This window comes from Papaver somniferum, chromosome 7, assembly GCF_003573695.1.
Source record: "Papaver somniferum cultivar HN1 chromosome 7, ASM357369v1, whole genome shotgun sequence".
NCBI lineage: Eukaryota > Viridiplantae > Streptophyta > Magnoliopsida > Ranunculales > Papaveraceae > Papaver > Papaver somniferum.
This window is the reverse complement of record NC_039364.1, coordinates 81,868,431-81,895,361: the sequence shown is the minus strand read 5'-3', so window position 1 is coordinate 81,895,361 and position 26,931 is coordinate 81,868,431. Positions and strand designations below refer to the sequence as shown.

General features: G+C 40.6%; 1 protein-coding gene and 1 pseudogene across 1 annotated transcript in view; one reads left to right on the top strand and one right to left on the bottom strand.

Moving 5' to 3' along the window:
* The first annotated feature begins 2,246 nt into the window (after positions 1-2,246).
* Positions 2,247-26,931, top strand: part of LOC113294833 — a 35,005-nt gene continuing 10,320 nt past the window's right edge. Inside the window, exons 1-4 of the mRNA XM_026543208.1 lie at positions 2,247-2,501; positions 25,265-25,411; positions 26,139-26,325; positions 26,527-26,883. Coding sequence (XP_026398993.1) covers positions 2,247-2,501; positions 25,265-25,411; positions 26,139-26,325; positions 26,527-26,883 — 946 coding nt within the window. The remainder of the gene's footprint in view (positions 2,502-25,264; positions 25,412-26,138; positions 26,326-26,526; positions 26,884-26,931) is intronic.
* Positions 23,032-23,131, bottom strand: LOC113300715 (annotated as a pseudogene).

Genomic DNA, 26,931 nt, shown 5'->3' with positions numbered 1-26,931 from the left:
CTAAACAAGTTCGTGAGTTATTTTCTTTTACAAAGACTCCTTTTATTTTGAAAGTCTTTCCTAAGTTAGAACTCTTGCATAAATAAATAATTAAATAAATACTTACTTTAGCATAAATTATATTTTTGTAAAATAAATTACAACTTACCTTGGGAAGGAGTTTAAAACATCACACACACTTTAAGATTGAGTCTGACTGTCTAGTTGATTCTCTTAAAAGTATATTGGAGTTAGTCCATACAGATTGCTAAGCGAAATATTGGGTGTGGTTGTTAGACCCCCGCTTTTTCAATTGGTATCAGAGCAGGCAAACACGTTTTAAGACCTCAAAAGTATGTGTTTGTAGAAATCTGACCCTGTGGATAATATTGATGTCTCTGATAACGCAAAACCAGTTCAGAAATGTTCTGATTCGGCTCAAAGTATTGAGACTTCCGAGAAATCTCTCACACCTTTCCCTCTGTCAGAGATAAATGTCAACTGGGAAAAACTCCTAGATGAACAACTGGATGATCTTTCAGATGAAAGTGATTCAGATGAGGGACCAAGTGTTGATGAGGAAGTCTCACAATATAACATACTCTTTGACGATGTCATAAAGAACAAAGGGTCAACAACTTGTTTGGCTGAATATCTAACTCCTCTTTGTCATGAAAAAAAGAAACTGAAAAATCTCTTTAAAGGATATGATTGTGTCTATACACTTTTACAATCCATCCTTAAAGATCGTGATGAATAAGTGCATTCAAAAGATACTGAATGTGAAAATCTTCAAAAGAATTTCTGTGTATTGAAGGAAAAACTTGCAGAATCTGAGGCAAGGTATGACTCTCAACAGAAATGCTTTAATGACAGAGAAAGTCTTTTTCTTTCCAAAGAAAAACAATTGGAAGATGATCTAGCCACAACTGTAAACAAGGTAAAATCACTGGAAGAGAATCTGAAAATATTCGATGTTAGATCCACAAAATTATCTTCTATGCTAACATCGTGATACACGTGGTCTGGGCTATAAAGGAATAGACGCTCCAAGCACTAGTAAGATCAAGTTTGTCTGTGCTAAAGACAATTCTCTATGTGAAAAATCACATACTGCAGCTGATGTCTCTATGAAGAAAGACTGCCAATCTTCAAAAACAGGTCATAGGAGAGCAGTCAAAAACCCCTCCTTCAATTGTTACTATTGTGGAAACAAAGGTCACGTTGAAAGGAAATGTCGTTTTCGGATGAGAAATGAAAAACTTCATAACATTCTTGTATGGATGTCTAAAGAAGTAATCAAACTTGTTTCTCTCCATGATGAAAACATTCTAGTCTCAAACCGAAAAGAGTACTGTGATAAGTTCTCTCCTGGTTGTATGTATGACATAAATTATGTCTACAATCGTAAAGGGAAGAATGTCATATGGACGACTAATTCTTTTGATGTCCCAATAAAGAGAAAAAAGCATCAAAGGAAGAAGAATGTTTCAAACTCCTTTCCTATTGGCAAAGAAAACACTGGATCCAGGATGTCTGCTCCTGATTATATTCACATCAACAATCAGGCTTCAGACCTAAGAACCAGTATAAATGAACTCAAGCGAAAAATCAAAAAACTAAGGAAGGCAGCATCTTCAGGTACGTTCTGTCCTCTGTGTGATATTTCTCTTGAGACTAATCCTGTTAGCCTTTATGATGATTCTTATAAGAGGAAGAAGGAGAATGTTGATGAGCTATATGCTCAGACTACAACTTGACCATCCTTCTCTGTGCATTCTCTTCGAAACCATGAGGATGCACATAGGTCTCAAGAAGCGGTTCTTCTTGACAAATTGGTTATTTAGTATTTTTTTCAATCCTTATTGAATCTTTCTCCCACTATCTCCTCTTGAGGAAATATGTTTGATCTTTAAAAACTCGTAAGAAAACATGCTTTGTTGTGTAGCTGAAGTGTCAATCTCCAGTTTTTCTTTTGACAATTAAATTGTTGTCCTTCAACAATAATCTTATGTTCTTTTGAATTGAGATTCTTTTTGTCAAGACTGATTCCATTAAAGCTTCCTTATTTTTAAGACTCCATTGCTTTGTTGTTTTTTTTGAACTTGGTTCATAACCCTGAGCGTTTGTACTCCTGGCCCATGACCAATCGTAAATGAGTAACCCTAGGGTTTCCTTATGTGTATCTCATACATATAAATATATATATCATGAAGTTCTTCGTTGATATATACTCGTTCGGTAACGTCAATAGTCTCTGAGAGATAATGGTGCATACTATGGATGGATGCAAAGAGGAAGTCAATAATGAAGAAATCAACATTGTTGAGTTTTATGAGAACCTTGTTCTCATAAATTGCTATCATGCAATTGATCATGAAGACAATCAACCAATTCAGATGTCACAACAGCTGGTTGGAAATCTCCTTCAAGATTTTAGGATTATGCGTGATCAATTTGCAATTGTTGTAAAGAATCTTGAGTTTCTGAAGATCAAACTGAAGGAAGCAAATGAGGAACTTGTCTGTGTTCGATCTCTAATCGCACGTCTTGGCTAATAGTTCTTTTCATTGTGCCTCGGAAATCTTCTTATGCGAATTTTATTCTTGTGTTTTTAGGAAGAATAATTAGAGTTTGGAATAGCCATTATTGTGATTACACGCCATTATTGTGATTACACATAGCTATGTCCAACGTTTTTCATCTTCAATGTTTTTAGATTTATTTGTTTAAATTCTAAAGTTTGTTTGGAAGATGTTTTTTTTTTTTGCAGTATTAATCTTTATGGTTTTATATATTGCAATTTGTTATGGGATATGTATGTTTGTGTCTGTGAACTATGATTGTCCTATACATTGTCAAAAATTATCTTTTTCGTATGTCGATATGCATGTATTGATAAAAGATCGATGAACTTTTGACAAAAAAAATTGAACCTATTATGCCATTATGCAAATAATTGATGGAAGATATGATGAATTTTTGTTTACAAAGATTATGTCACTAGAACACCGTTTCCACGGTGGGGAGGGCCGACCGAAGAAAAACGGAACACCGCTGCATTGGAACTGTTAAGAAAGTGTCATTTGATTTCCGGATATCTCGTACTAATGAATTGGCACGAATCTTTTGGTGTTGGTGGTGCTAGTGGTGGCATAGTAGACAACTTGCACCGTAATGGAATATTATTTCATACTAATTTATTTTTTTGAAGCATGTCATACTAATTAAATTCGAAGTAGTAAAATTATGAATGTGCCTGCATCGGTGATGTAAAATCATCTCAGATAGAATTTTTGGGGGAAAAAATAGTCGAGCAAGTAAAAGAGAAAAAAAAGAAAAAAGAAAAAAAAGAACACAACTGTGCTGGACCTGGGTTTAATTCACGTTATATACTAGTGATACCACCACCGCACACCTAGATATTTGACACAAAACACACACCTTCAATTAACGCGTGTCAAAGCCAAAGGTAGTGGTGGTAATTTTGTTTTCAACTACCAAACATTCACAAACGCAACAAATCGATTCTCATTCTCTAGGTCTCCGCCTCTCGCCGCCTCCTCCCCTCTTCTTCCTTCACCATTGCTCTAGCAACAACAACTGATTGTCTTTATCTATTTTTCTATTTTCTACTAAGAACTTCACAATTCACATGCATCACAACTAAAAACAACATATATGGCTGATGTTTCATTTTGTTAAAAAATAGTTTGTTTATAGTTTAGTGCAGGTTTTGATTTTTGATAATTTAGCTGGTGATTGTAATGAGTTTTTCGAATGGGTCAATTTAATTATATGGAGTTCGTAGTTTAGTAAGTATCACATCTAAGAATTTACATTTTGTGTCTTTGTTTCTGCTTTTTATGTTTATGTTTACAGTGGTGGTGGCGATGGTTGGTGGTGAGAGAATAAATGATTTTGCCGGTGAAGGAATGACAGAGAGAGTGGTGGTGTTGTATTGATGATGCTGAATCAATGGAACAAGTCTATCACAATTGAACCAATCTGGAAAGTAAGCAATTCATTCCACCCAATTTTCAAATTTACAGTTTAGATGATGATGAGATCAACCCAAAACTATGAAATCCAAATTCGAAATGTAGAGAAGGAATAATCTTAATCTGCCATGAAGATGAAGATGAATAAAGAAGAGATTTGGTGGTTTGTTGAATCGAGAATCGGAAGAGATTAAGAACGAAAAAATTGAAACTGAAACTTTTTTTTTTTTTTTTTTTTTTTAATTCATTTTATTCTTGAAGAATCAACAGACTCGTACATAACACCGTTTGATTGTGGGGGGTGGGGGGGGGGGGGTGGAAAATAATTGGGGGGCTGGAAATAATTGGGGCCCCTAGCTACATGAGAAAAATGTCAGAAATAGTAATTGAGGGTTATTTCTTATCCCATTTTTTTAAATGGCTAAACTACTCCAAATCATTAGTGGTAATTGAGTTGATTAGTTGTTAATTAGTTTAGTTAGATTAAAATCAGATTTAGGGATAAAAATTTGATAAAAGAAAAATCGTGTTTTTGTGTTATGGAGAAGAATGAGGTGAGTTTTTGGGGGAAAATTTAGGATTATTTGAAATGAGTGATTCTAGTGGAGGAAGTGATGTTGGTGAAGGTTTAAACAACATACATGATTGTGTTGATGGTGAGATTGTCTCAACTAATCCTATGGATTGGATGTTTGATGAAGAGATGTTAATAGAGGAAGCTTTGATAAATGATGCAAATGAAGATCCTATTGCTCAAAATGAAGGAACCAATCCTCCATATGAAGAACCCGAAGTTCAAAACAATCAGGTAAATTTCCTATACTCTTCAAATTGCATGAATGGTGCTCCAAGTGGTCGATTCATGGACACCATGCAACTACTCAGAGTGAGGGTCGTTAGGTCGAGAGGGTAATAAACCAACGATCCTGATGGGTCGTCAATGATTTGTCACAACAGTTGACGACTCCAACCTGCAACTTTTACAAGTTATGAAAAATCGTCAACCAAGTGTGATAGCATTGACGACTCCAGCTAGTTAGGTCATCTAGAGTCGTTAACTTAATATGTTTAGAACCCGACGACTCTAAAAAAAAAGTTCAAGGTTCGTTGGAAAAAAAAACAAACTAAAACAACCCTTAGAAATAATTGGCGACTCTGATTATTCATTGACGATTCTCAAAGTAAAATTGACAATTCAATTGCTTTCTATTGACGACCCTTACATTTTTGTTGTCAGAGGAGTTGTATATGAAGGCTATTGAGTCGTTAATTTCGTAAATTGGTTGTCAACATAGGATCGTTAACACATTATTAATTAATTGACGACCCTTTCATTTTTTCAAACAGAGAGGTGGTTTAACATAAACACAGAGTCGTTGATGGTTAAAAAGGGTTGTTGAAAGAATTGTTTTCACCTACGCCTAATGGTTAACGACATATCATGAATGAAACATGCAGTTCAAGAATCGTTAAGAAAAAAAACTTCGTAACCAACGACTCAAAACTAGGGCAAAATTATTGGTAGGATCGTTTTCACTTCCACCCTAATGGTTAATGATTTTTCATAAATTCCACATGCAAATCAAAAATCGTTAAGCAACAAAACTTCGATGTGAACGACCTTTTTTTTGAAACTGCAATTATAAATCGGATGCAATAAAAATTTTCTCCACAGTCGTTAATGGATAAAATGGGGACGATAGGGAGAGGGAGGGAGGAGAAGAAGAAGAGTTTTGGGTTGGAATGAAAATTGGGGGCCTATCTTAAGTGTTAATATGATTTTAGGGTTAGTTTTTAGAGAAGGGTAAAATGGTATTTTCACCATCATTTTGGAAGCCCCCTAACTCTTCTGGTGTGGGTATAAATTTGGTGAGGCCCCCAATTATTTTCCAGGACCCCCAATTAAGCGCTGGTACATAACAACTTTAATTGGTACCCTTCTAAATTGAAATAATTTAGGTTTAATGATTTTGTTGAAAATCTTGAAGAACTGATTTGATTATGGAGTCAAGTTTTCTCTGAGGTTTGATTTGGGGACGAAGGAAAAAGTGGTTGGAGTTTCTGTGTGATTTGGGGACGAAGAAGAAAGAAGAAGAAGAACGAATGATCAACGGAAAAATGTGCAGGAGAAAAAAAAGGACGGAGGGGTTACTTAGTCATTTAACCGGAAATGGGAGAAAATTTTAGGACGGGAGAAAATCCAATCTTTTTTATGAAATTTAACCTTTTTTTTAGGTTTCATTTGACAAAAAAGTGGCCAAAAGGGACTTCCTCCCTACGGGCTCGTCGGTCAGTCGGCCCAACTATATGTTGTTATGCAAATAGTGATAAAAATAGAATGAATCTTTGTCTATTCCGCAATATTAATCTTACCTGATCCATATTTTATGTAAATATTGTGTGGCTCCGTAAGTTCTTTATGTGAGCATCTCCAACTAGATTAATCATGAATTATTTTGTGGTTAATTTGGTTGAGTATTCCGATTAAATTAATCATGGGTTTTCTTGTGGTTAGTTTAGTTGAGATTTTTGTATACAAAATCATTTCCTTTGTGATTTTTGGTGTCCAAAGAAATCCTTCTTTTCTCGTAAAAAGTAAGATCGCTCTTGTTGTTATTTCGGGAATGACATTTTATGGGGGAGAGTTCTTTTTGAACTTGCACTTAATTTCCATATCTTTGTGGGGAGTGCGACTTTGGAATATTATAGGGGTTATCTTGTATCTTTATAAACTCCTTGATGAATGCATTTAGCTTCGGATTCATGATTGCATCTAAAGAACAAGTTGATATCTTTGCTTTCTTTTGGTCAAGAAATGTCTCTTTCGGAAATTTCATTAGGATCCCGTTCTTGTCTCTTTCTTTTGGTTTTCATGTTGAGATGAAAGTATTGACTAAGGAGGAGTGATACATATCACCATAGTATTGTTGTCGAAGTTGTGATACAATTGAACTTTGATGCTGTGTGATAATACTATGACACTGTTGTTTGTTGGTGAAAACTGTTTCTGCTGGTTTTGGTAATTTTGGGTGTGTGGATGAGAAACGAATCTAAACCCTAAACAATGCACTGCACGAGAGTACTTTTTGATTCGAGAGATCAATTTGTACAATCCTGGCCTAAACCAAGAAATGGTCGTTCCAGGCTTGCTTCGGTCACAAAGTGAAGGAGAAGGGTTGGTCTTAGGGAGGGAAGCGAAGAGAGTGTCGAGACCAGAATGGTTAATTCTAAAGATGTGGATTGTTTTATGACTTGTATCAGAAAGTGGAACTGGCTTGCAGAGTGAAAAACTACCAGTTCTTGGTGATTTCTGGACACTATGTTGTTGCCGACCAAAACTTGTTGTTTGGTGAAAATAGGTGAAGCCTATTTATACAAGTCATATTGAAATGTACCCTGGTCTCGTAGGAAGTGGAAACGATTGAGTGGTGGAAGGATAGAGTAACGTGTAACCGTCAGTCATTATGCTTCCATGATGAAGGAAGTGAATTCGTTTACACCGTTACTTTTTACCACCACTAATTGTCCTGCTTCATGACACTTTCTTGTAACATGCACATTGCACGCCGCACGCTGTAAACCTCCAGACCAATACCCTGATGAGTATCCCCCAGTTTGTGACATATTTGACGTCTCGAGTGTTTTTGTGGAAAACATGTAGCATTTTTCTATTTGTGGCAAGTTCAAATCAAGAGGTTTGTCGTAGGATAATAACATGCGATGCTATTAAGCTCGTCTTGGCCGGTCACCTAAAACTTGCCACGAGTCTGTTAGTTCGGTGGCGAACTTCGATGGTTGAGATCGCATCTCATGAGGAAGGGTGGTCGTTGATTATGGCTACCTTGCATTGGCGCCTGATAATGGCGCAGTGGTGATTTGGTGTACGCCAGTGGTAATGTGACATGGTTGGCGTGGCTCGTGCATGCCGGTGGCACGGTGGTGTAAGTGGCGCCTGACGTAGCCATGGCCACTATATGTAGGCAGTTTGGTCGCCTGAAGCTTGCCACAAGTCTGTCAGTTCAGTGGCGAACTTGGATGGCTGAGATTGCATCTCATGAGGAAGGATGGCCATTGATCATGGCCGCATCTTGTTATATAGCAAAGTGGCGCTATTAGCATAGTGACGTCTGGCATAGCCATAGCATGGCGGTATGCCAGTGGCGTAGCTGTGGCAGCTGTTTTGGAATATTGGTGTTAGACCCAAATATGGCTCTGGCAACATTGACCATGTTGCTAAGTTAATCTTGAGGTCTCGGGAGAGTCACTAGACCCAGTTGGCATGACATCTTTTAGCTAAATTAGGGTTTGGCGTATCGCAACTCTATTTAGCACGTACGGCATGACTGTGGCATAATGACGTGGCTGGCATAATTATCACATGCCAGTGGCACGAAGTAGCGCCTGACGTATCCATGGCCGCTAGAATTTGGCACATCGGTGTTAGACCCAAATATGGCGTGGCAACATTGGCCCTGTTGCCACATTAATCCCAACGCTCTGGGAAACGTCACTTGGCTTGGTTGGTGTAACAACTTTTCCTAAATTAGGGTTTGGCATGTCGAAACCCTAATTAGTGTGTGTGGCATGCGACCGCGGCATGGCGACACTTTTTGTGCAAACGGTGCCATAGATATGCCAAAGGAACTATGGCAAGGCCGTAGTGTGGAAAAGGCCACAGGAGTAAGGATTGTTGTGGGTGGCTATGATATGACACCATTCCTAAGGCTTCTTGGGCCCACACGGCTCGTGGCATGTTGTGGGTCCTAAGTGACATAATTTGTGTTGCGAAAATTAGGGTTTTGGTTAATGAAGGGTCGTGCTTCTGACTAGAAAACCCTAATTTGAGCTTATCATGGCGTTGGCCCCGAACAGGAGGTAGATTATCACGTAGGGCGCTATTTATGGCGCGTTGGCGCGTTTGGCGTGTTTTGGCAGGTTTGGCATGCCGTTAGCACGTTGACTCGGTAAGTGGCATGTTTGGCACGTGCACTTGGCATGCCTGTTTGGCGTGTGCGATTGGTATATTTGGCATGCCGTTAGCATGTTGGCGCGTTTTTGGGAAGCCAACATGGTATGGCGACATCTTGACACCTCTTTTAGAGATGTGGCACGTTTAGAGCAACCTGATTGGTCGAAAAAGGGAAAGTCGGCCAAACATGGTGGCCACACTTCCCGCGTGAGCGTGGGGATTTAGAGCGACCTGATTGGTCGATGGAAACTGGGGCTGGCAGGTATGGGCCCAGCCACAACTGGTGTGAGCATGGCGGTTTTAGAGTGACCTGATTGGTCAAGGGGAATAAGGGCGGTTTAGGAAGGGGTGTGGCCTATGGCGAGTGGCGCCAGCTGGCCTAAGGCGTGGCCACACCTCCCTTTGATGCTGCGGCTCCCTGTTTCCTGAAGCTGGGCAAGATTTTGCACCTTCTAATCCATGGCGGATTAATTACCTAGTTTTCCTAAGCTTAAATTTCGTAAAGGAAGGTCTGATATACTTCGCAAGGCGCAAAATCCTAAATTTTGCAAATTAGTCAGGGTAATCGATTGAATTCTATGTGTTGACACAGAGTTCTTTTAAGTTCATTGCCAGAGAGAAGCATGCTTTCTGATTGAATACCTTATGCAAAGACCTTACCCTTGATATTTGGAAATTCGTGCTACTTTGCTGCGAGTGAACACAAATTGTCATGCCATACCAACATTAAGGGTTCAGCCGAGGAACATAGCGTAGAAAGCATTCAAAGAAACTTATATTAAGTGAATATAGGCAAGGCGCCGAAATTTACAGAACATTTGGGATGGTTGCTACATGCGCCAGTCTGGATAAATTTTGTGTAAATATATTGAATGGCTCAATAAATATGCCAGTGGAGAGGTTAACACTCATGGCTCTGTTTCCTTGCAGAGTGACGTCACATCAGATGCAAGGTTTTACAATTTAACCCTAAGCTAAAAACCACCATCAACAAATAACACGTGATGTTATTAGGCACGTCTTGGCTGATCGCCTAAAACTTGCCACAAGTCCGTCAGTTCGGTGGCGAACTTGGATGGATGAGATTGCATCTCATGAGAAAGGATGGCCATTGATTATGGCCATATCTTGTTGTATAGTGGCGCCAATGGCATAGTGTCCCCTGGCGTAGCCGTGGCGTGGCGGCATGCCAGTGGCATAACAGTGACAACTGTTGTGGCATATTGGTGTTAGACCCAAATATGACTTCGGTAACATTGGTCATGTTACTAAGTTAATCTTAAGGACTTAGGAGAGTTACTGAACTCAGTTGGCATGGCAACTTTTGGCTAAATTAGGGTTTGGCGTATCACAATCCTATTTAGCACGTATGGCATGATTGGTGGCGTGGATGGCATAGTAAGAACATGCCAGTGGCACGAAGTAGCGTCTGGCGTAGACATGGCCGCTAGTCTTTGGCACATTGGCGTGGCAACATTGGCCCTGTTGCCACATCAATCCCAATGCTCTGGGAAACATTACTTGGCTTGGTTTGCGTAACAACTTTGCTTAAATTATGGTTTGGTGTGCCAAAACCATAATTAGCGCAAACGCGCGTGCGCCATGTGGCATGTGGCCATTGCACATCGATGTTTTGTGCAAATGGTGTCATAGCCACGCCAAAGGAACCATAGCCAGACCATCATGTGGAAATGACCACATGAGCAAGATTCCCACGGGTGGCCATGTCATGGCGCCATTACTAGGGTTTCCTGGGTCCTGTACGGTTCGTGGCATGTTGTGGGGCCCGAAGTGGCATGGTTTGCACCACGACTGGAAATTAGGGTTTTGACCATGTAAGGTCATGTTTCTGGTTAGGTTAACCATATTGAAGTCTGTTATGGCGTTGGCCACGAACAGAAGGTGGGTTGGCATGTTCGTGCACTATTTTAAGTTGCCACGTTCGACATGTTTTTGTGATAAAGTAGCACGTCGGCACGTTCGGTATGCACGTTTTGCATGCCAATTTGGTATTGGCGCGACTTTGCTTCTATTTTTAATACTGTGGCAGGTTTAGAGCAACCTAATTGGTCAAACAAGAGAGGGCCGGACAGACACGAGTGACCACACTTCTGATGTGAGTGTTGCAGGTTTGGAACGACCTGATTGGTCGAAAAGAGAGGGCCGGACAAGTATGGGCGTCGCTACACTTCTAGTGTGAGTGTAGCGGCTTTGGAGCGACCTGATTGGTCAATGGGAAATGGGGCCGGCAAGTATGGGCCCAACCACAACTTATGTGCGTGTGGCGAGTTTAAGGCGACCTGATTGGTCGATGGGGAATAGGGCCGGCAAGCAAGGTGTGGACACACTTCCAGTGCGCTGTGGCGGATTTAAAGCGACCTGATTGGTTGATGGAAAGGGGGGTCGGCAAGCAACATGGGGCCGGCCTCTTTCTAAATGCGTATGACGCATTTAAAGCGACCTGATTGGTCGATGAAAAGGGGGCCGACAAGCAAGGACGTGGCCACACTTCCAGTGCGCCGTGGCGGATTTAATTGCCTAGTTTGGCTAAGCATAGTTTCAACCAACGGGGTCTAATATACTGCGCAGGGCGCGAAACCCTAATTTTTGCAAATCAGGTTAATATTTGAATCTTATGAATTATCACAAAATTGATTGGATTCTGTGTGTTGACACAGAGTTCTTTAAGTTTATTACCAGAGAGTAGTATGCTTTCAGATTGAATAATTTTATGCAAGGACCTTAACCTCGATACTTGGAAATTCGTGTTACTCTGCTGCGAGTGAACATAAATTGTCATGCCATATCAATATTAAGGGTTCAGCCGGGGAACATATCACATAAAGCATTCAAAGAAACTTATATTAATTGAATAATATAGGCAGGGTGTCGAAATTTACAGAATATCTGGGATTGTTTCTACATGCACCATTCTGGACAAATTTCATATATATTGAGTTGCTCAATAAATGTGCCCGTGAAGAGGTTGGACACTCATCACTTTCATATGACTCCGTTTCTTTGCAGAGTGACGACACATTAAATGCGGGAAATTTACAAGTTTAACCCTGAACTAAAAACCACCATCAACATTAAGTCCCCTGCTTAGCACGTAACAGTGGCATTGTTGCGTGGTAAGCATGAGATGGTGACAGACAAGGATACAAAATCGAAAGGGCAAGACATGAGAATATTACCAGGAAAATTCGATTGACCTTTGGCAAGAGGCATGAGCAGTCTGCAATCTTTAGGCTGGCGCGCTTCTGTCTTGGCCACAAAGTACTAGTGCCATGTAGTGTTGGTGCAACGAGCCTTGAATACAAAGACGAGTGTTGAGGTGGTGGAGCCGTCAGTACTATAATGTATTGAGGCAATATGCATGACAACACAATAGTGAGTGTTGAGGAATTTGTACGTCTCAACACTAAAATGAGGATGTGTTGAGGCAGTATGCCTGACAACAGAGTAGTGAGTGTTGAGGAATTTGCATGTCTCAACACTAGGAGGAAGGATGTGTTAAGGCAGTATGCCTTGCAACACAGAGGTGGGTGTTGAGGAATTTGAACGTCTCAACACCAAAAGAAAAAAATGTGTTGAGGCAGTTTTCCTGGCGACACAATGGTGAGTGTTGAGGAATTTGACGTCTCAACACCAAGAAGAAAAATGTGTTGAGGCAGTTTGCCTGGCAACGCAGTGATGAGTATTGAGGAGTTTGAACGTCTCAACATCAAAAGGAAAAATGTGTTGAGGCAGTTTGCCTGGCAACACAGTGGTGAGTGTTGAGAAGTTTGAACTTCTCAACACCAAGAGGAAAATGTGTTGAGGCAGTTTGCCTGGAAACACAATGGTGAGTGTTGAGGAATTTGCACGTCTCAACACTAAGAGAAAGGATATGTTGAGGCTGCATGCCTGGCAACACAGTGGCGAGTGTTGAGGAATTTGCACGTCTCAACACTAAGATAAAGGATGTGTTGAGGCAGCATGCCTGGCAACACAGAGGTGAGTGTTGAGGAATTTGCACGTCTCAACACTAAGGGGAAGGATGTGTTGAGGCAGCATGCCTGGCAACACAGTGGTGAGTGTTGAGGAATTTGCACGTCTCAACACTAAGAGGAAGGATGTGTTGAGGCAGCATGCCTGGCAACACAGCGGTGAGTGTTGAGGAATTTGCACGTCTCAACACTAATAGAAAGGATGACGTGTTGAGGCAGTATGCCTGGTAACACAACAGTGGTGTTGAGGAATTTGCACGTCTCAACACTAGGATATTTAAAATTTATTGAATATGCCTAATAGATATACAACATTTAGTTTAAGGATAGTTACTTAGGTCTGTCTCTGCTAGGCATGTCCTTCACGTATGATTGGGCTTTGGGTATTTTAGGCTCCACCATGAGTGAGCATCATCAGGCGTTAGTGATGACATCAAGATGATGACGGGTTGATAGACGAACAAAAGTCCCCATGTATTTGATGGGATGAAAGAAAAGGTGGCCACAACTATGAACCTTGGTTGGATGCGATCACGATCCTTGACATGGAGGAGTGTGGTGGCTACGGGCACGAACCTTGGAAAGAAGGAGTGTAGAAGTGGCTTCGTCTCCTGGAGAGGACTTTGAAGCTTATGGAGCAGAACGCTGAAGCTTCGGCTTCAGATCTGGGAGAAGAGATTCGGTTTCGAATCCTGGAGCAGCTTATGGAGAGAACGCTGAAACGGAGCGGCTGCTGGAGTGAACGTTGAAGTGGAGCCACTTCTGGAGAGATCGTTGAAGTAAAGCGACATCTGGAGAGAATGTTGAAGCGGCTCATGGGGAGAAACGTCGAAGCGGCTTCTGGAGAGAACTCCAGTAAGGGCGCCATTAACCTTTGACTTCGAAAAACGAGTTGATACGATATGACGTATAGGAAGACGACACACAAATAGTGCTGGTCGGCAAGTCATGTTTTCCTCATGGGAAAGAATACGCTTCTTCTGTTTGATTTTCCCTTGCAACTCCCAGAGTCTTGATGGTTACAATGTTGAAGTCGGAGGTTGCGTCAATCAGCGTGCTGTCAAGCTCGACATCCTTCAAGTGAACGGTGGTTAGAAGTCCCCAGTTCCATCTATCAATCGTGCTTTCCAAGAGATGTTGGGGTTTGGGAGCGCGTTCCCTGGCTGGAAACAACTTCTTTCCTGATACAGTGCGGTTGAGGGTTGCAAATATGTCTTGACGCTGCGCCTTGGAGAAATGCAGAATCTCACATAAATGTTTCATCATAGACTGCACGATTTTGTGTACGGAGTCCCCAGAAATCATGCGGCTCATGATGGGAAGAGGGTCTCTGTGAACTAAAGAGTGCTGCTGATTTTTCTTTGCCTCGATTTTGGAGAAGTCGTTCCTGATCTTCACGTGTGATGAAATTGGATTGCTGATTCCTTTCTACTGGGCGTTCATGAGCAACGCGAGCCTCTTCATATATAAAGGCGAGTCCTGCTGAAATGCTTGCTCCGGATGTTAAGAGTATTCCTTGTCAGCTCCATCTAGGGTTGACGTGACTCTTGTGGTAGCTGCTCTGTCAGTGTCTTGAGGAAAATAGGCATGTCTTTCTGAGTTGTAGCCATGTCTGTCTGAGCCTTACAAGAACCTTTTGTCTTTCCATCAAATCAACAGTGGTAAGAGGAGGTTGGCTTCCTCTGGATCCTCCAGTCTCTCATCCCGGCGGTGGAGTGGTGGCGGCTTTGGTGACAACTGTGGGTGTCACGCTTGAAGAAATATTAGGGGTGGCGGCAGCGGCTCTGGCTCTGGTGATCGGAGGTGTAACGCCTGAGGGAACGTTTCCTGCATCGCTGGTGTTGATCATACTGACAGGTGGTACATTGATGTCACTGGAAGGAACGTTGATACCAAGGATGTTCTCAGCGCTGGTGGCATCAGGGTTTGTTGTTGAACCGGACCTGAGTTCTACCATCTTTAAATTGGGATTGAAAAAATGAAATTGAAAATTGATATTGTAACCGAGAGATTAATCTCCCACTGTGGTCACCAATTGTTTGTGGGTGAAAACTGTTTCTGCTGGTTTTGGTAATTTTAGGTGTGTGGATGAGAAACGAATCTAAACCCTAAACAATGCACTGCACGTGAATACTTTTTGATTCGAGAGATCAATCTGTACAATCCTGGCCTAAACCAAGAAATGGCTGTTTGAGGCTTGCTTCGGTCACAAAGTGAAGGAGAAGGGTTGGTCTTAGGGAGGGAAGCGAAGAGAGTGTTGAGATCAGAATGGTTAATTCTAAAGATGTGGCTTGTTTTATGACTTGTATCAGAAAGTGGAACTGGCTTGCAGAGTGAAAAACTATCAGTTCTTGGTGATTTCTGGATACTATGTTGTTGCCGACCAAAACTTGTTGTTTGGTGAAAATAGGTAAAGCCTATTTATACAAGTCATATTGAAACGTAGACTGGTCTCGTAGGAAGTGGAAACGATTGAGTGGTGGAAGGATAGAGTAACGTGTAACCGTCAGTCATTATGCTTCCATGATGAAGGAAGTGAATTCGTTTACACCGTTACTTTTTACCACCACTAATTGTCTTGCTTCATGACACTTTCTTGTAACAGGCGCATTGCATGCCGCACGCTGTAAACCGCCAGACCAATACCCTGATGAGTATCCCCCAATTTGTGACATATTTGACATCTCGAGTGTTTTTGTGTAAAACATGTAGCATTTTGCTATGTGTGGCAAGTTAAAATTAAGAGGTTTGTCGTAGGATAATAACATGCGATGCTATTAAGCTCGTCTTGGCCGGTCACCTAAAACTTGCCACGAGTCTGTTAGTTCGGTGGCGAACTTCGATGGTTGAGATCGCATCTCATGAGGAAGGGTGGTCGTTGATTATGGCTACCTTGCATTGGCGCCTGATAATGGCGCAGTGGTGATTTGGTGTACGCCAGTGGTAATGTGACATGGTTGGCGTGGCTCGTGCATGCCGGTGGCACGGTGGTGTAAGTGGCGCCTGACGTAGCCATGGCCACTAGATGTAGGCAGTTTGGTCGCCTGAAGCTTGCCACAAGTCTGTCAGTTCAGTGGCGAACTTGGATGGCTGAGATTGCATCTCATGAGGAAGAATGGCTGTTGATCATGGCCACATCTTGTTATATAGCAAAGTGACGCTATTATCATAGTGACGTCTGGCGTAGCCATGGCATGGCGACATATGCCAGTGGCGTAGCTGTGGCAGCTGTTTTGGCATATTGGTGTTAGACCCAAATATGGCTCCGGCAACATTGGCCATGTTGTTAAGTTAATCTTGAGATCTCAGGAGAGTCACTGGACCCAGTTGGCATGGCAACTTTTAGCTAAATTAGGGTTTGGCGTATCGCAACTCTATTTAGCACGTGCAGCATGACTGTGGCATGGTGGCGTGGCTGGCATAATTAGCACATGCCAGTGGAACGAACTAGACTTTGGCACATCGGTGTTAGACCCAAATGTGGCGTGGCAACATTGTCCATGTTGCCACATTAATCCCAATGCTCTGTGAAACGTCACTTGGCTTGGTTGGTCTAGCAACTTTGCCTAAATTAGGGTTTGGCATGTCGAAACCCTAATTGGTGCGTGTGGCATGCGGTCGCGGCATGGCGGCACTTTTTGTGCAAACGATGCCATAGCTATGTCAAAGGAACTATGGAAAGGCCGTAGTGTGGAAATGGCCACAGGAGCAAGGATTGCTGTGGGTGGCTATGATATGACACCATTCCTAGGGCCTCCTGGGCCCCACGCGGCTCGTGGCATGTTGTGGGGCCAAAGTGGCATAATTTGTGTTGCGAAAATTAGGGTTTTGGTTAATGTAGGGTCATGCTTCTAACTAGAAAACCATAATTTGAGCTTATTATGGCGTTGGCCCCGAAAAGGAGGTAGGTTAGCATGTAGGGCGCTATTTATAGTGGTTTGGCGTGTTTTGGAAGGTTTGGCATGCCGTTAGCACGTTGACGCGGTAAGTGGCATGTTTGGCACGTGCACTTGGCATGCCCGTTTGGCGTGTGTGATTGGCATGTTTGGCATGTCGTTAGCATGTTGGCGTGGTTTTGGAAGCCAACATGGTATGGCAACATCTTGACACCTCTTTTAGAGCTGTGGAAGGTTTAGAGCAACCTGATTGCTCGAAAAAGGGAAGGCCGGCCAAACATGGTGTGGTGACACTTCCCGCTTGAGCGTGGCGGCTTTAGAGCGACCTGATTGGTCGATGGAAACTGGGGCCGGCAGGTATGGCCCAGCCACAACTGGTGTGAGCGTTGTGGAATAGGGCCGGTTTAGGAAGGTCGTGGCCACACTTCCAGTACGTCGTGGAGGATTTAAAGCGACCTGATTAGTTGATGGAAAGGGTGGCCGGCAAGCAACAGGGGGCCGACCTCATTCTAAATGCGTGTGGCGCATTTAGAGCGACCTGATTGGTCGATGGAAAGGGGGCCGGAAAGCAAGGGTGTGGCCACACTTCCACTGCGCCGTGGCGGATTTAATTTCCTAGTTTGGCTAAGCATAGTTTCGACCAACGGGGTCTAATATACTGCGCAGGGCGCGAAACCCTAATTTTTGCAAATCAGGTTAATATTTGAATCTTGTGAATTATCAAAAATTGATTGGATTCTGTATGTTGACACAGAGTTATTTAAGTTTATTACCAGAGAGCAGTATGCTTTCAGATTGAATAATTTTATGTAAGGACCTTAACCTTGATACTTGGAAATTCGTGCTACTCTGCTGCGAGTGAACATAAATTGTCTTGCCATATCAATATTAAGGGTTCAGCCGGGGAACATAGCACATAAAGCATTCAAAGAAACTTATATTAATTGAATAATATAGGCAGGCTGTCGAAATTTACAGAGTATCTAGGATTGTTGCTACATACACCATTGTGGATAAATTTCATATATATATATATATATATATATATTGAGTTGCTCAATAAATGTGCCCGTGAAGAGGTTGGACACTCATCACTTTCATATGGCTCTGTTTCTTTGCAGAGTGACGGCACATTAAATGCCGGAAATTTACAAGTTTAGCCCTGAACTAAAAACCACCATCAACAACTGTATAACAATGATTGAGAGCTTTTGTTTTCTCATTGTTATGGCTCTGGATTTTCAACAACGATGATGCTGAACTTACAACCTTTGGAATCATTGGAGTGATTGGAAGTGACGAAGATTTCGAGTAATGTTGAAGAACCAAGGAGATCATGCATGTTTAAGAGAAGCTGCAAAGTTTATTTATTTTGTAATCTATATGTATTGATTGTTTTGTCACTAAAATTGACAAAGGGGGAGATTGTTAGAGCATTGCTCGGTCAAACTCGCAAGCGTTGCTATCTCAAGCTTGTTTGTCAAATTTAGTTGTCAAAACTATATGTCTTGATTTCTAGTCTACTTATAGCTAAAGTCTCGGACTAGGATAGTTGAGCTCCAGACTCCACCGCGATCATCATATGAAGACGAAGAACTACTCAAGGAACCAGTGGAACTTCATCGACTAAAAGGTATGTGGAGACTTGAACTTATCTATCACTCAAAAGTTTATCTACTCTATCTCCTACTCTTGAGACAATAGTCGTATAAGTATATAGATTTCAATTATACACATTTGCCATTTCGAGCCGAGTTTAACTTGCCTATTTATTTCTCGAAATATGTGTTGGTAAGCTTTAGATTTAATTAAGTTCATATTTACTCGTGACGAAAGTCATGATGACATTTCAATATCTTGAAAATCGCTTTGATGAAAAATAGTTTGTGAATAACAACTATATAACATCCTCTAAGAATGTTTCAATGATTGAAGTGTAGAGTTGAGATTATGTAACTATCTTTGGATATAAGCATATATAGTGTGTTCACACATTAATGTATAAATCCATGAATCGGGAACCAAGTGTATGCATATGTGTGTGTACGAAATTGGTGAAGGAGATAGGTTAAGTATGCGTACCCAGTACGCATACTGGCGGAAGTTCACGTCCGTGAATATCTGCTGAGTTTGGGAATTGAAAAACTCTTAACCAGTCAACTTAAATATGTGTAACCGTACGCATACTGACGGAAGTTTTCTACCCGAGAATTTATGCTGAGGTCTGAGGTTGGAAACCAAAACCAACTCAAATCTGGTTGCTTAGGTATGCATACCCGTACGCATACTAAAGCTGGTTACTTTACCAAATCGGTCAGTTCATTAACTTAAACAGTTAAATTATAAGGAATGCAATCTTTGCAAACCATGGCTATAATGTTCATGAATCGATTCAAGTGAATCAAAACGATTTTGTTTCAATTGTATCTTCCAAAAGATCTAAGCTATTGAACAACTCTTTAACTAGTTCATTTGAGTCATTTGAACTAGTTGTGGTAAAGAAGAATATGGTTGATATGAAAGTGCTCATATGGCTAACCATTTGGTTAACTGTTTTGAACCAACTAAGTGTACATGTTTAGGTATGGTTACTCAAACCTAAATGAAATACATTTCATTTGTGTATAACAAGCTAAGATTCGATCTAACAGTTGAAAGGTATTAACTTGAATCTAATCAGGTTTTCATATAACGGTGGATATTGAATGCTTTGTTACTAAGCTAACATTGATTGCAAACCCTGATTTGAAAACTATATAAAGGAGAACTCTAGCAAATGGGAAACCTAATCCCCACACCTCCTATGTGATACTAGTTGTGTTTGCTAGAGTCGATTCTCCTTTAACCTTAGGTTTCTTCTCGAGACTGATAGACACATTTTTGTGTCTAATTTGTATCGATTCTATAATTGATAGTGCTCATTTTTGTACTTAATACGGTGTTTTATGTGTGTAGGTATTTTTGGCCAATAATCATTTTTGGAAAAATCGGCTCGAAAAGTTTGTAAAAGCGCCCGGAGGACACATGTTATTCGGACTCTCACTATGGATAAGGGGTATCCAAATTACTAAAGGGCACCCTCAGGACACCCTCAATGCAGCTTCTATTCGCACCCCTGCTCTGGATAGGGGGCGCCTCTTCTTCACAATTCAAATGAAGCTTTTTGGCGGGAAACTATTGCAGCAGCGAAGTAGATTTGGAGATCAAGTTTTGAGCGGTTTATAAGGAGATTCAATGGCTTATTTTCGTTGGACTGGACCTGTGATAGCATAACAGGGTCACTGTGATTGATTGGACCCAACCAATTGGGCTAGATAGGCCGGGAGAAGCAAACAAAGGAGGTGAAGTTTATCGGAGCTGTTATCGTCTTTTGGGTGAGATTATATCGGAGTTTGACGTGGAGATGGATTGGGATTATCTTGATTCATCGAAACAGGGTTGGTAATCCCTTTAGATTCGAAAATAGAGGAGGAAATCATCGAGTTGGCTAAAACAGGGAGTTTCATGTATTCTCATATATTTTGGTTTATGTATGGAAGTACCAGAGGATTTTACGTTATGAATTGAGTCCTTATTCAGTCTAAAGGAAGTACTTGAGAGTTTGGAGAACCAATTTAACGCGTATATAAGCTTGGAAGGGAAAGAAATCCCGAGACTTGAGGTGGAGAAAAAGATAAGAATAACCGAAGATTTCTTGAGATTCAATCGACCTGTGGGTTATAAAAGGAGTTCGGATAGGTCATAGAAGGGTTACGTACACTTTGGGGAAAGCTTGGGGCGATGGAAGAAGCCACAGAACCAGAGTAGAGAGTTGCAGGCGAGTTGCAGAAAGCACAGTTAAGGAAGAAGAAGATATAACCGTCACCTTTTCTTTCAAAACTGTAACCATTTTCCAACAATTACTTCTGTTACGCTTTTCTCTGTAACAGTATTCTCTGTAACAGTGAGTTGTAACAATTATATCAGTGACAAACCAGCTGCTTTATTAGTTCCCTCTTGTTTTTCACCCTTTTGAGCTATGAACACCTATTTTGAGCACGTGAATAACATGAGGAGCTAAACCCCATTGCTGAGGCGATAAAGGAAGCTATTTTTCCAACAAGAAGTGGTATATTCTATTTCATCTATTTATTGCAATTATTATTATGATTATTTTCCTTGATCTATAATTGAATATGATTTTTACTTGAGTGATTGTGATCTATTTTGATGAAGTATGCTTAGTTTATAGATTTTTGATGCTTCATACTTGATATTTACAATTATTGCTTTTGAAAATCTACTTGTTGCAATATTCTAGAATCAAATTGAACGAGAAAATTGCATAAATATAAAGATTGGATTAAATCACTTTGAACTTGGAAAATAGTGGAATCTTAGCCTCAGTTGTCTTTTAATATTGATATCAACTTTGTCCGTGTTTGCTATAATTATTAGTGAGTTTTCTATTTTAGTTTTAGAATTTAAATCTATATTTTATCCTTCGAAAGTCTGAGAATCAAACCACTTTTACCACTATCTATAAAATACATCAATTTTTGGCGCCGCCGACGCGGATTTGCTTTTAGGGTTTTAGACTTATTTTTCTTTTATTTTATTAGGTTTTTATTATTTTTGTTCTTTTTTACGTTTTTGGGTATTTATGTTTTGTCTACAGGTTTTGGATCATAAAGAAATTTGAGCCAAGGAGTTTGGTGATTTCGTAAAGACTGGATCTTAAAGCATAAAGACTTGGAGCGAAAGATTAAAGCGAAAAGAAAGGAAAAGAAGACAGTTTCTTTTAGTTATTTTATTTCTTAGGGTTTTGTTTATTTTTCGTTATTATTAAAATAATAAAAAAAACTGTATTAGGTTTTATTATTTTGTAATTTTTCTTTTTTTTTGGACACTTTGGACTTTAAAATTTGGGACATTATTTTTAAACCCTACGGAAGGGTAGTTTAAATATAAATTGTGTGCAGAGAAGGACGGCGATTACGATATCGCCTCGGCCCCTCGGGTTCGTACATGACATAGGAGTTGTGGCCCGAGTCGACTTCAGCGGTTCTTCGCCCGTCTGGTACGGGAGGTAAGTTTTTCGAAACACCCGCGAATCCCCTGTCAGCGGGTTTACTGTATTCCTTCGTTTGCATATATGCTGAGGACTTGAAAACGGCTGCATTAATTTCCTATTAAAGGGCAAGGACTGGCCATACAAGATAAGGGTTTCGGATTTCATCACCGTTCTCTTCTTGCCCGCCTTAGAAAAACGAAACCAAACGCTAACCTAAGCCTAAAATTTTGACTAGAACGAGACCTATAGGGTAACGAGCTTAATAGGAAAGTCGTTCGAAAAATATTGGTTACTCTTTTGAGCATACTTCGAAGTTCATGATGGTTTCTGTGAGTTGAATGCATGAATGTGCCGCCTTATAATACCGGTGAGTCCTTTGGGTATCAAAGCTCCACCGAGCTTCCCTCGCCTCTATTCAGCTTACTTTGACTCGGATTGATTCCAGAGGGGTTTGCTCAGATTGTAACGAGTTCCTTTTCGAAAGAATAGAAGCTGGTCTAGAAACAATCTAAGTGGAGCCATCATGCTTTTTGTTTGCTAAAAATTAATAGGTTTGATTTGGTTGAGTCAGCCTTGTTTTGTGATTTCACAGAATTCCCTACCTTATTCTTTTGCATGCCTGAACGTAAAAGAGATTCCCTAGGTAGAGTTTTTAAAGAGAAACCTAGTAGTTCTAAGCGTCTCGATTACCTCAATTTAGAAAGCCCGATTCTTGAAGATTCCGTTTTTGAACGTCTGTTTGAGGAGAAAATCCCCGATATTCCAATAGTGTCATAAATGGCAACTTTGAAAGCTTTGTTGAACCCTACTAGGACTACTCGTCCCTCGTGTATCAGGTTATCTGAAACTGAAGCAAATTATGAACTTAAGCCTGGAACCTTACAGTTGCTCCCAATATTTTTAGGGAAAGAAAATGAAAACCCCTATTTCCATGTTAGGGACTTTGAGGAAATTTGTAGTACCCTAAAAATTAGAAACCTTGATGATGATGCTTTGAAACTCAGGTTATTCCCCTTTTCCTTGAAAGATAAAGCCAAGTCGTGGCTATATAGTTTGGCTTACGGATCAATTGAAACATATGAACAACTTACATCTTCCCTTTTGAACAAATTTTTCCCTAGGCACAAAACATAGTCTATTAGGACGCAAATCTGCACATTTTCTCAACAAGAGGGAGAATCCTTGTATAGGTATTTGGAAAGGTTCAATGATCTATTAGACCAATGTCCTCATCATGGTTTAGAAAAGGTTAGGTTAGTTCAGATCCTTTATGAGGGTTTAGATTATCCCACTACAACCACAGTAGAATTTATGTGTACAGGTGGGTTTGAAAACCAAAAAGTTGATGATGCGATGACATATTTGCATGAAATCGCCGAAAAGACCCAACAATGGGAAAGTAATAGGGGACCCCAGAAAACAATTCTTCTAGGCAGAGGAAACATTAATAGGGTAGAAGGAAACTTTGAATCAGATGCCAAAATTGCTGCTATAGAGAAAAGGTTAGAAGCTTTAGAAGTGGGTCACACTAGTGGTAGATTAGAGCCTTTTTAGGAAGGCTAGAATAGTGAAGAGCAAGCCAATGCTCTCTATAATAACACTAGATTCGATAACCGTCAGAAGTTTGACCCATATTCAGAAACCTATAATCTTGGTTGGAGAAACCATCCGAACCTTTCGTGGTCTAAGGGCCAGAGTCAAGGTCAGTTTAGTAATTCTAATGCTCCCCCAGGTTTTGGTTCAGATAAGAACTCTTCAGGTCAGTTTCAGAACTCTTCAGAGAATAGAATGACGAGCTTAGAGGAATCTCTTAGTATATTAAGAAAGAGCCAGGATATGTTAGCACAGAGCCAGGACATGTTAGTAAAGAGCCAAGTTAGTTTTCAACAGGAAACCAAGCAGAACTTTCAAACTAATGCTCAGACTCTTGCTAAGTTAGAACTTCAAGTCGGCCAAATAGCTAAGACCTTAAGTGAGAGAGATAACGGAAGGTTCCCTAGTCAGACTAATCCCAATCCTAGAGGAGTTCATGAAGTAGGTGCAAAACCATCGAATCAATTGAATGTTGTTAGAACCCTTAGGAGTGGCAGAGTAGTAGACAATCAGGTAACCATGCCCGATAGTGAACGTACTGTAGTTCACCCCCAATCTCATTCCTCAGGATCTCATCCCTCAGGACCACTAGCTGAGGGGACTGATAAAATTTCCGATGATGCCAACTCGGTTCCTGAGAGGTCTGATTCTGTGCCTAGAGCCCCATTTCCCCAGCTATTAGTACCAACAAAGAAGGAATCGAACTTTAATGACATATTGGAGGTTTTTAAGCAAGTTACCATAAACCTTCCTTTATTAGATGCAATTAGGAAATTCCTGCTTATGCCAAGTTCCTCAAGGATATGTGTACGCGAAAGCGAAAACTTAGCGTCCATAAGAAAGCTTTCTTAGCTAGTCACGTAAGTTCAATCATTCAGAACACCACAACTCCAAAGTACAAAGACCCAGGTTCCCCTACCATTGCTTGTACAATAGGTAAACACCGGGTAGAAAAAGCTTTACTTGACTTAGGAGCCAGTGTGAACTTACTGCCGTACCATGTGTACTTACAACTAGGACTTGGTGAAATGAAACCTACTCAGATGACACTGCAGTTAGCTGATAGGTCTGTTAAAATTCCTCGACGTGTTATTGAGGATGTTCTCATTGAGGTCGACAAGTTTATTTATCCAGTAGATTTCGTGGTCTTAGATACCCAACCTGTCCCTGACCCAAAGAACCAGATACCTATGATTTTAGGTCGCCCATTTTTATCTACGTCTAATGCAATCATTAACTGTCGAAATGGTGTGATGAATTTATATTTTGGTAATATGACTATGGAGATGAACATTTTTAATGTCAGTAAGCTACCTTATGAGCTAGATGACACGTGTGTCGAAGAGGTGAACATGATAGAAGCCTTAGTTTAGGAGTCATTACCAAACATCTTGTCTGAAGACTCATTAGAAAATTGTCTATCCCATCTCGGTTTAGACTTTGACGACGATAGCACTATTAAACAGTTGAATGCTCTATTAGATTCCACCCCTGTGTTAGACACTGATAGATGGAAAGCTAGGTCAGAACCATTACCAGTTTCTGAGAATACCCTAATTCTTTCTTTAGAAGAGCCTCATAAGTTGGACCTTAAACCACTACCAGATACCCTGAAGTATGTGTTTTTAGGACCATATGAGACTTTACCTGTGATAGTAGCTTCCGATTTGGATAGTGATCAGGAAAGTAGGCTAGTAAAATTTCTTCAAGACAATAAGGAAGCCTTAGGGTGGACTATAGCAGACATTAAGGGTATAAGTCCTACCGTTTGTATGCATCAGATTCATTTAGAAGAAGACTCCAGACCTTCTAGGAAGATGCAAAGTCGGCTGAACCCTAACATGAAAGAGGTAGTTCGAAAAGAGGTGCTTAAGTTGTTAGATACGGGTATTATCTACCCAATTTCAGACAGTAAGTGGGTCAACCCCGTTCAGGTTGTTCCCAAGAAATCAGGTATCACTGTAGTCCAGAATGATAACAATGAGTTAATCCCAACCTGAGTGACCACGGGATGGCGTGTATGTATTGACCATTGAAAATTGAACAAGGTCACAAGGAAGGATCACTTTCCCCTTCCTTTTATTGACCAAATGCTAGAGAGATTAGCTGGATATAGTTATTATTGCTTTATAGATGGCTTTTCCGGATATAATCAGATCGGTATTTCCCCAGAAGACCAAGAGAAAACCACTTTTACATGTCCCTTTGGTACCTTTGCGTATAGACGTATTCCTTTTGGGATTTGTAATTCCCCTGCGACCTTTCAGCGTTGTATGATGAGCATATTTTCTGATATGGTAGAACGGTTTTTAGAGGTCTTTATGGATGATTTTTCAGTGTTTGGTTCATCTTTTGATGAGTGCTTGCATCATTTGACATTAGTGTTGACTAGGTGTAAGGAAAAGAATTTAGTGCTTAATTGGGAAAAATGTCATTTCATGGTTAAAATCAGGAATTGTGTTAGGGCACATTGTTTCTTCAAAGGGTATAGAGGTAGATAAAGCCAAAGTTGACCTTATTAAGACTTTACAGGTCCCAAAAACCGTAAAAGACATTAGGTCATTCTTAGGACATGCAGGTTTTTACCGTCGATTCATTAAGGATTTTAGCTTGATTTCTAGACCTCTTTGCAATTTACTTGCAAAAGACGTTAAGTTTGTCTTTGATGATGCTTGTTTAGAAGCTTTCGAGAAGCTTAAGAATTTACTCACTACCGCTCCCATAGTCCAGGCACCTAACTGGAATCTACCCTTTGAGATTATGTGTGATGCTTCATATTATGTTATAGGCGTCGTATTAGGTCAGCGTGTTGACAAATTACTTCATGTGATTTACTATGCTATCAAAACTCTGAATGATGCCCAGTTGAACTATACAACTATCGAGAAGGAACTGTTAGACATCGTGTTTGCCTTGGATAAGTTTAGATCCTACCTATTAGGTTCTAAGATCGTAATCTATACTGATCATGCTGCTTTGAAATACCTTTTGTCTAAGAAGGATACCAAACCTAGATTGATTAGGTGGATCCTATTGTTACAAGAATTTTCTCTAGACATTAGAGACAAAAAGGGTGTTGAAAATGTAGTAGCAGACCACTTATCTAGGCTAGTTGTTAGTTCCCCTAGTGATTCCCTTCCTATAAGGGATAGCTTTCCTGATGAACAATTGTTCTCTGTTTCCCAATCACCTTGGTATGCAAATATAATGAATTATCTTTTTACTGGTCGAACCCCTCAACATTGGGGTAGACAAGATCGTTCTAGGTTTTTAGCCGAGGTTAAGCATTTCTTTTGGGACGATCCTTATTTGTTTAAGTATTGTCCAGACCAGATTATTAGGAGATGTGTACCTGAGAGTGACCAGTCCAGTATTCTTTCCTTTTGTCATGAACATCCTTGTGGGGGTCATTTTAGTGCTAAGAAGACTTCTGCTAAGATATTGCAGT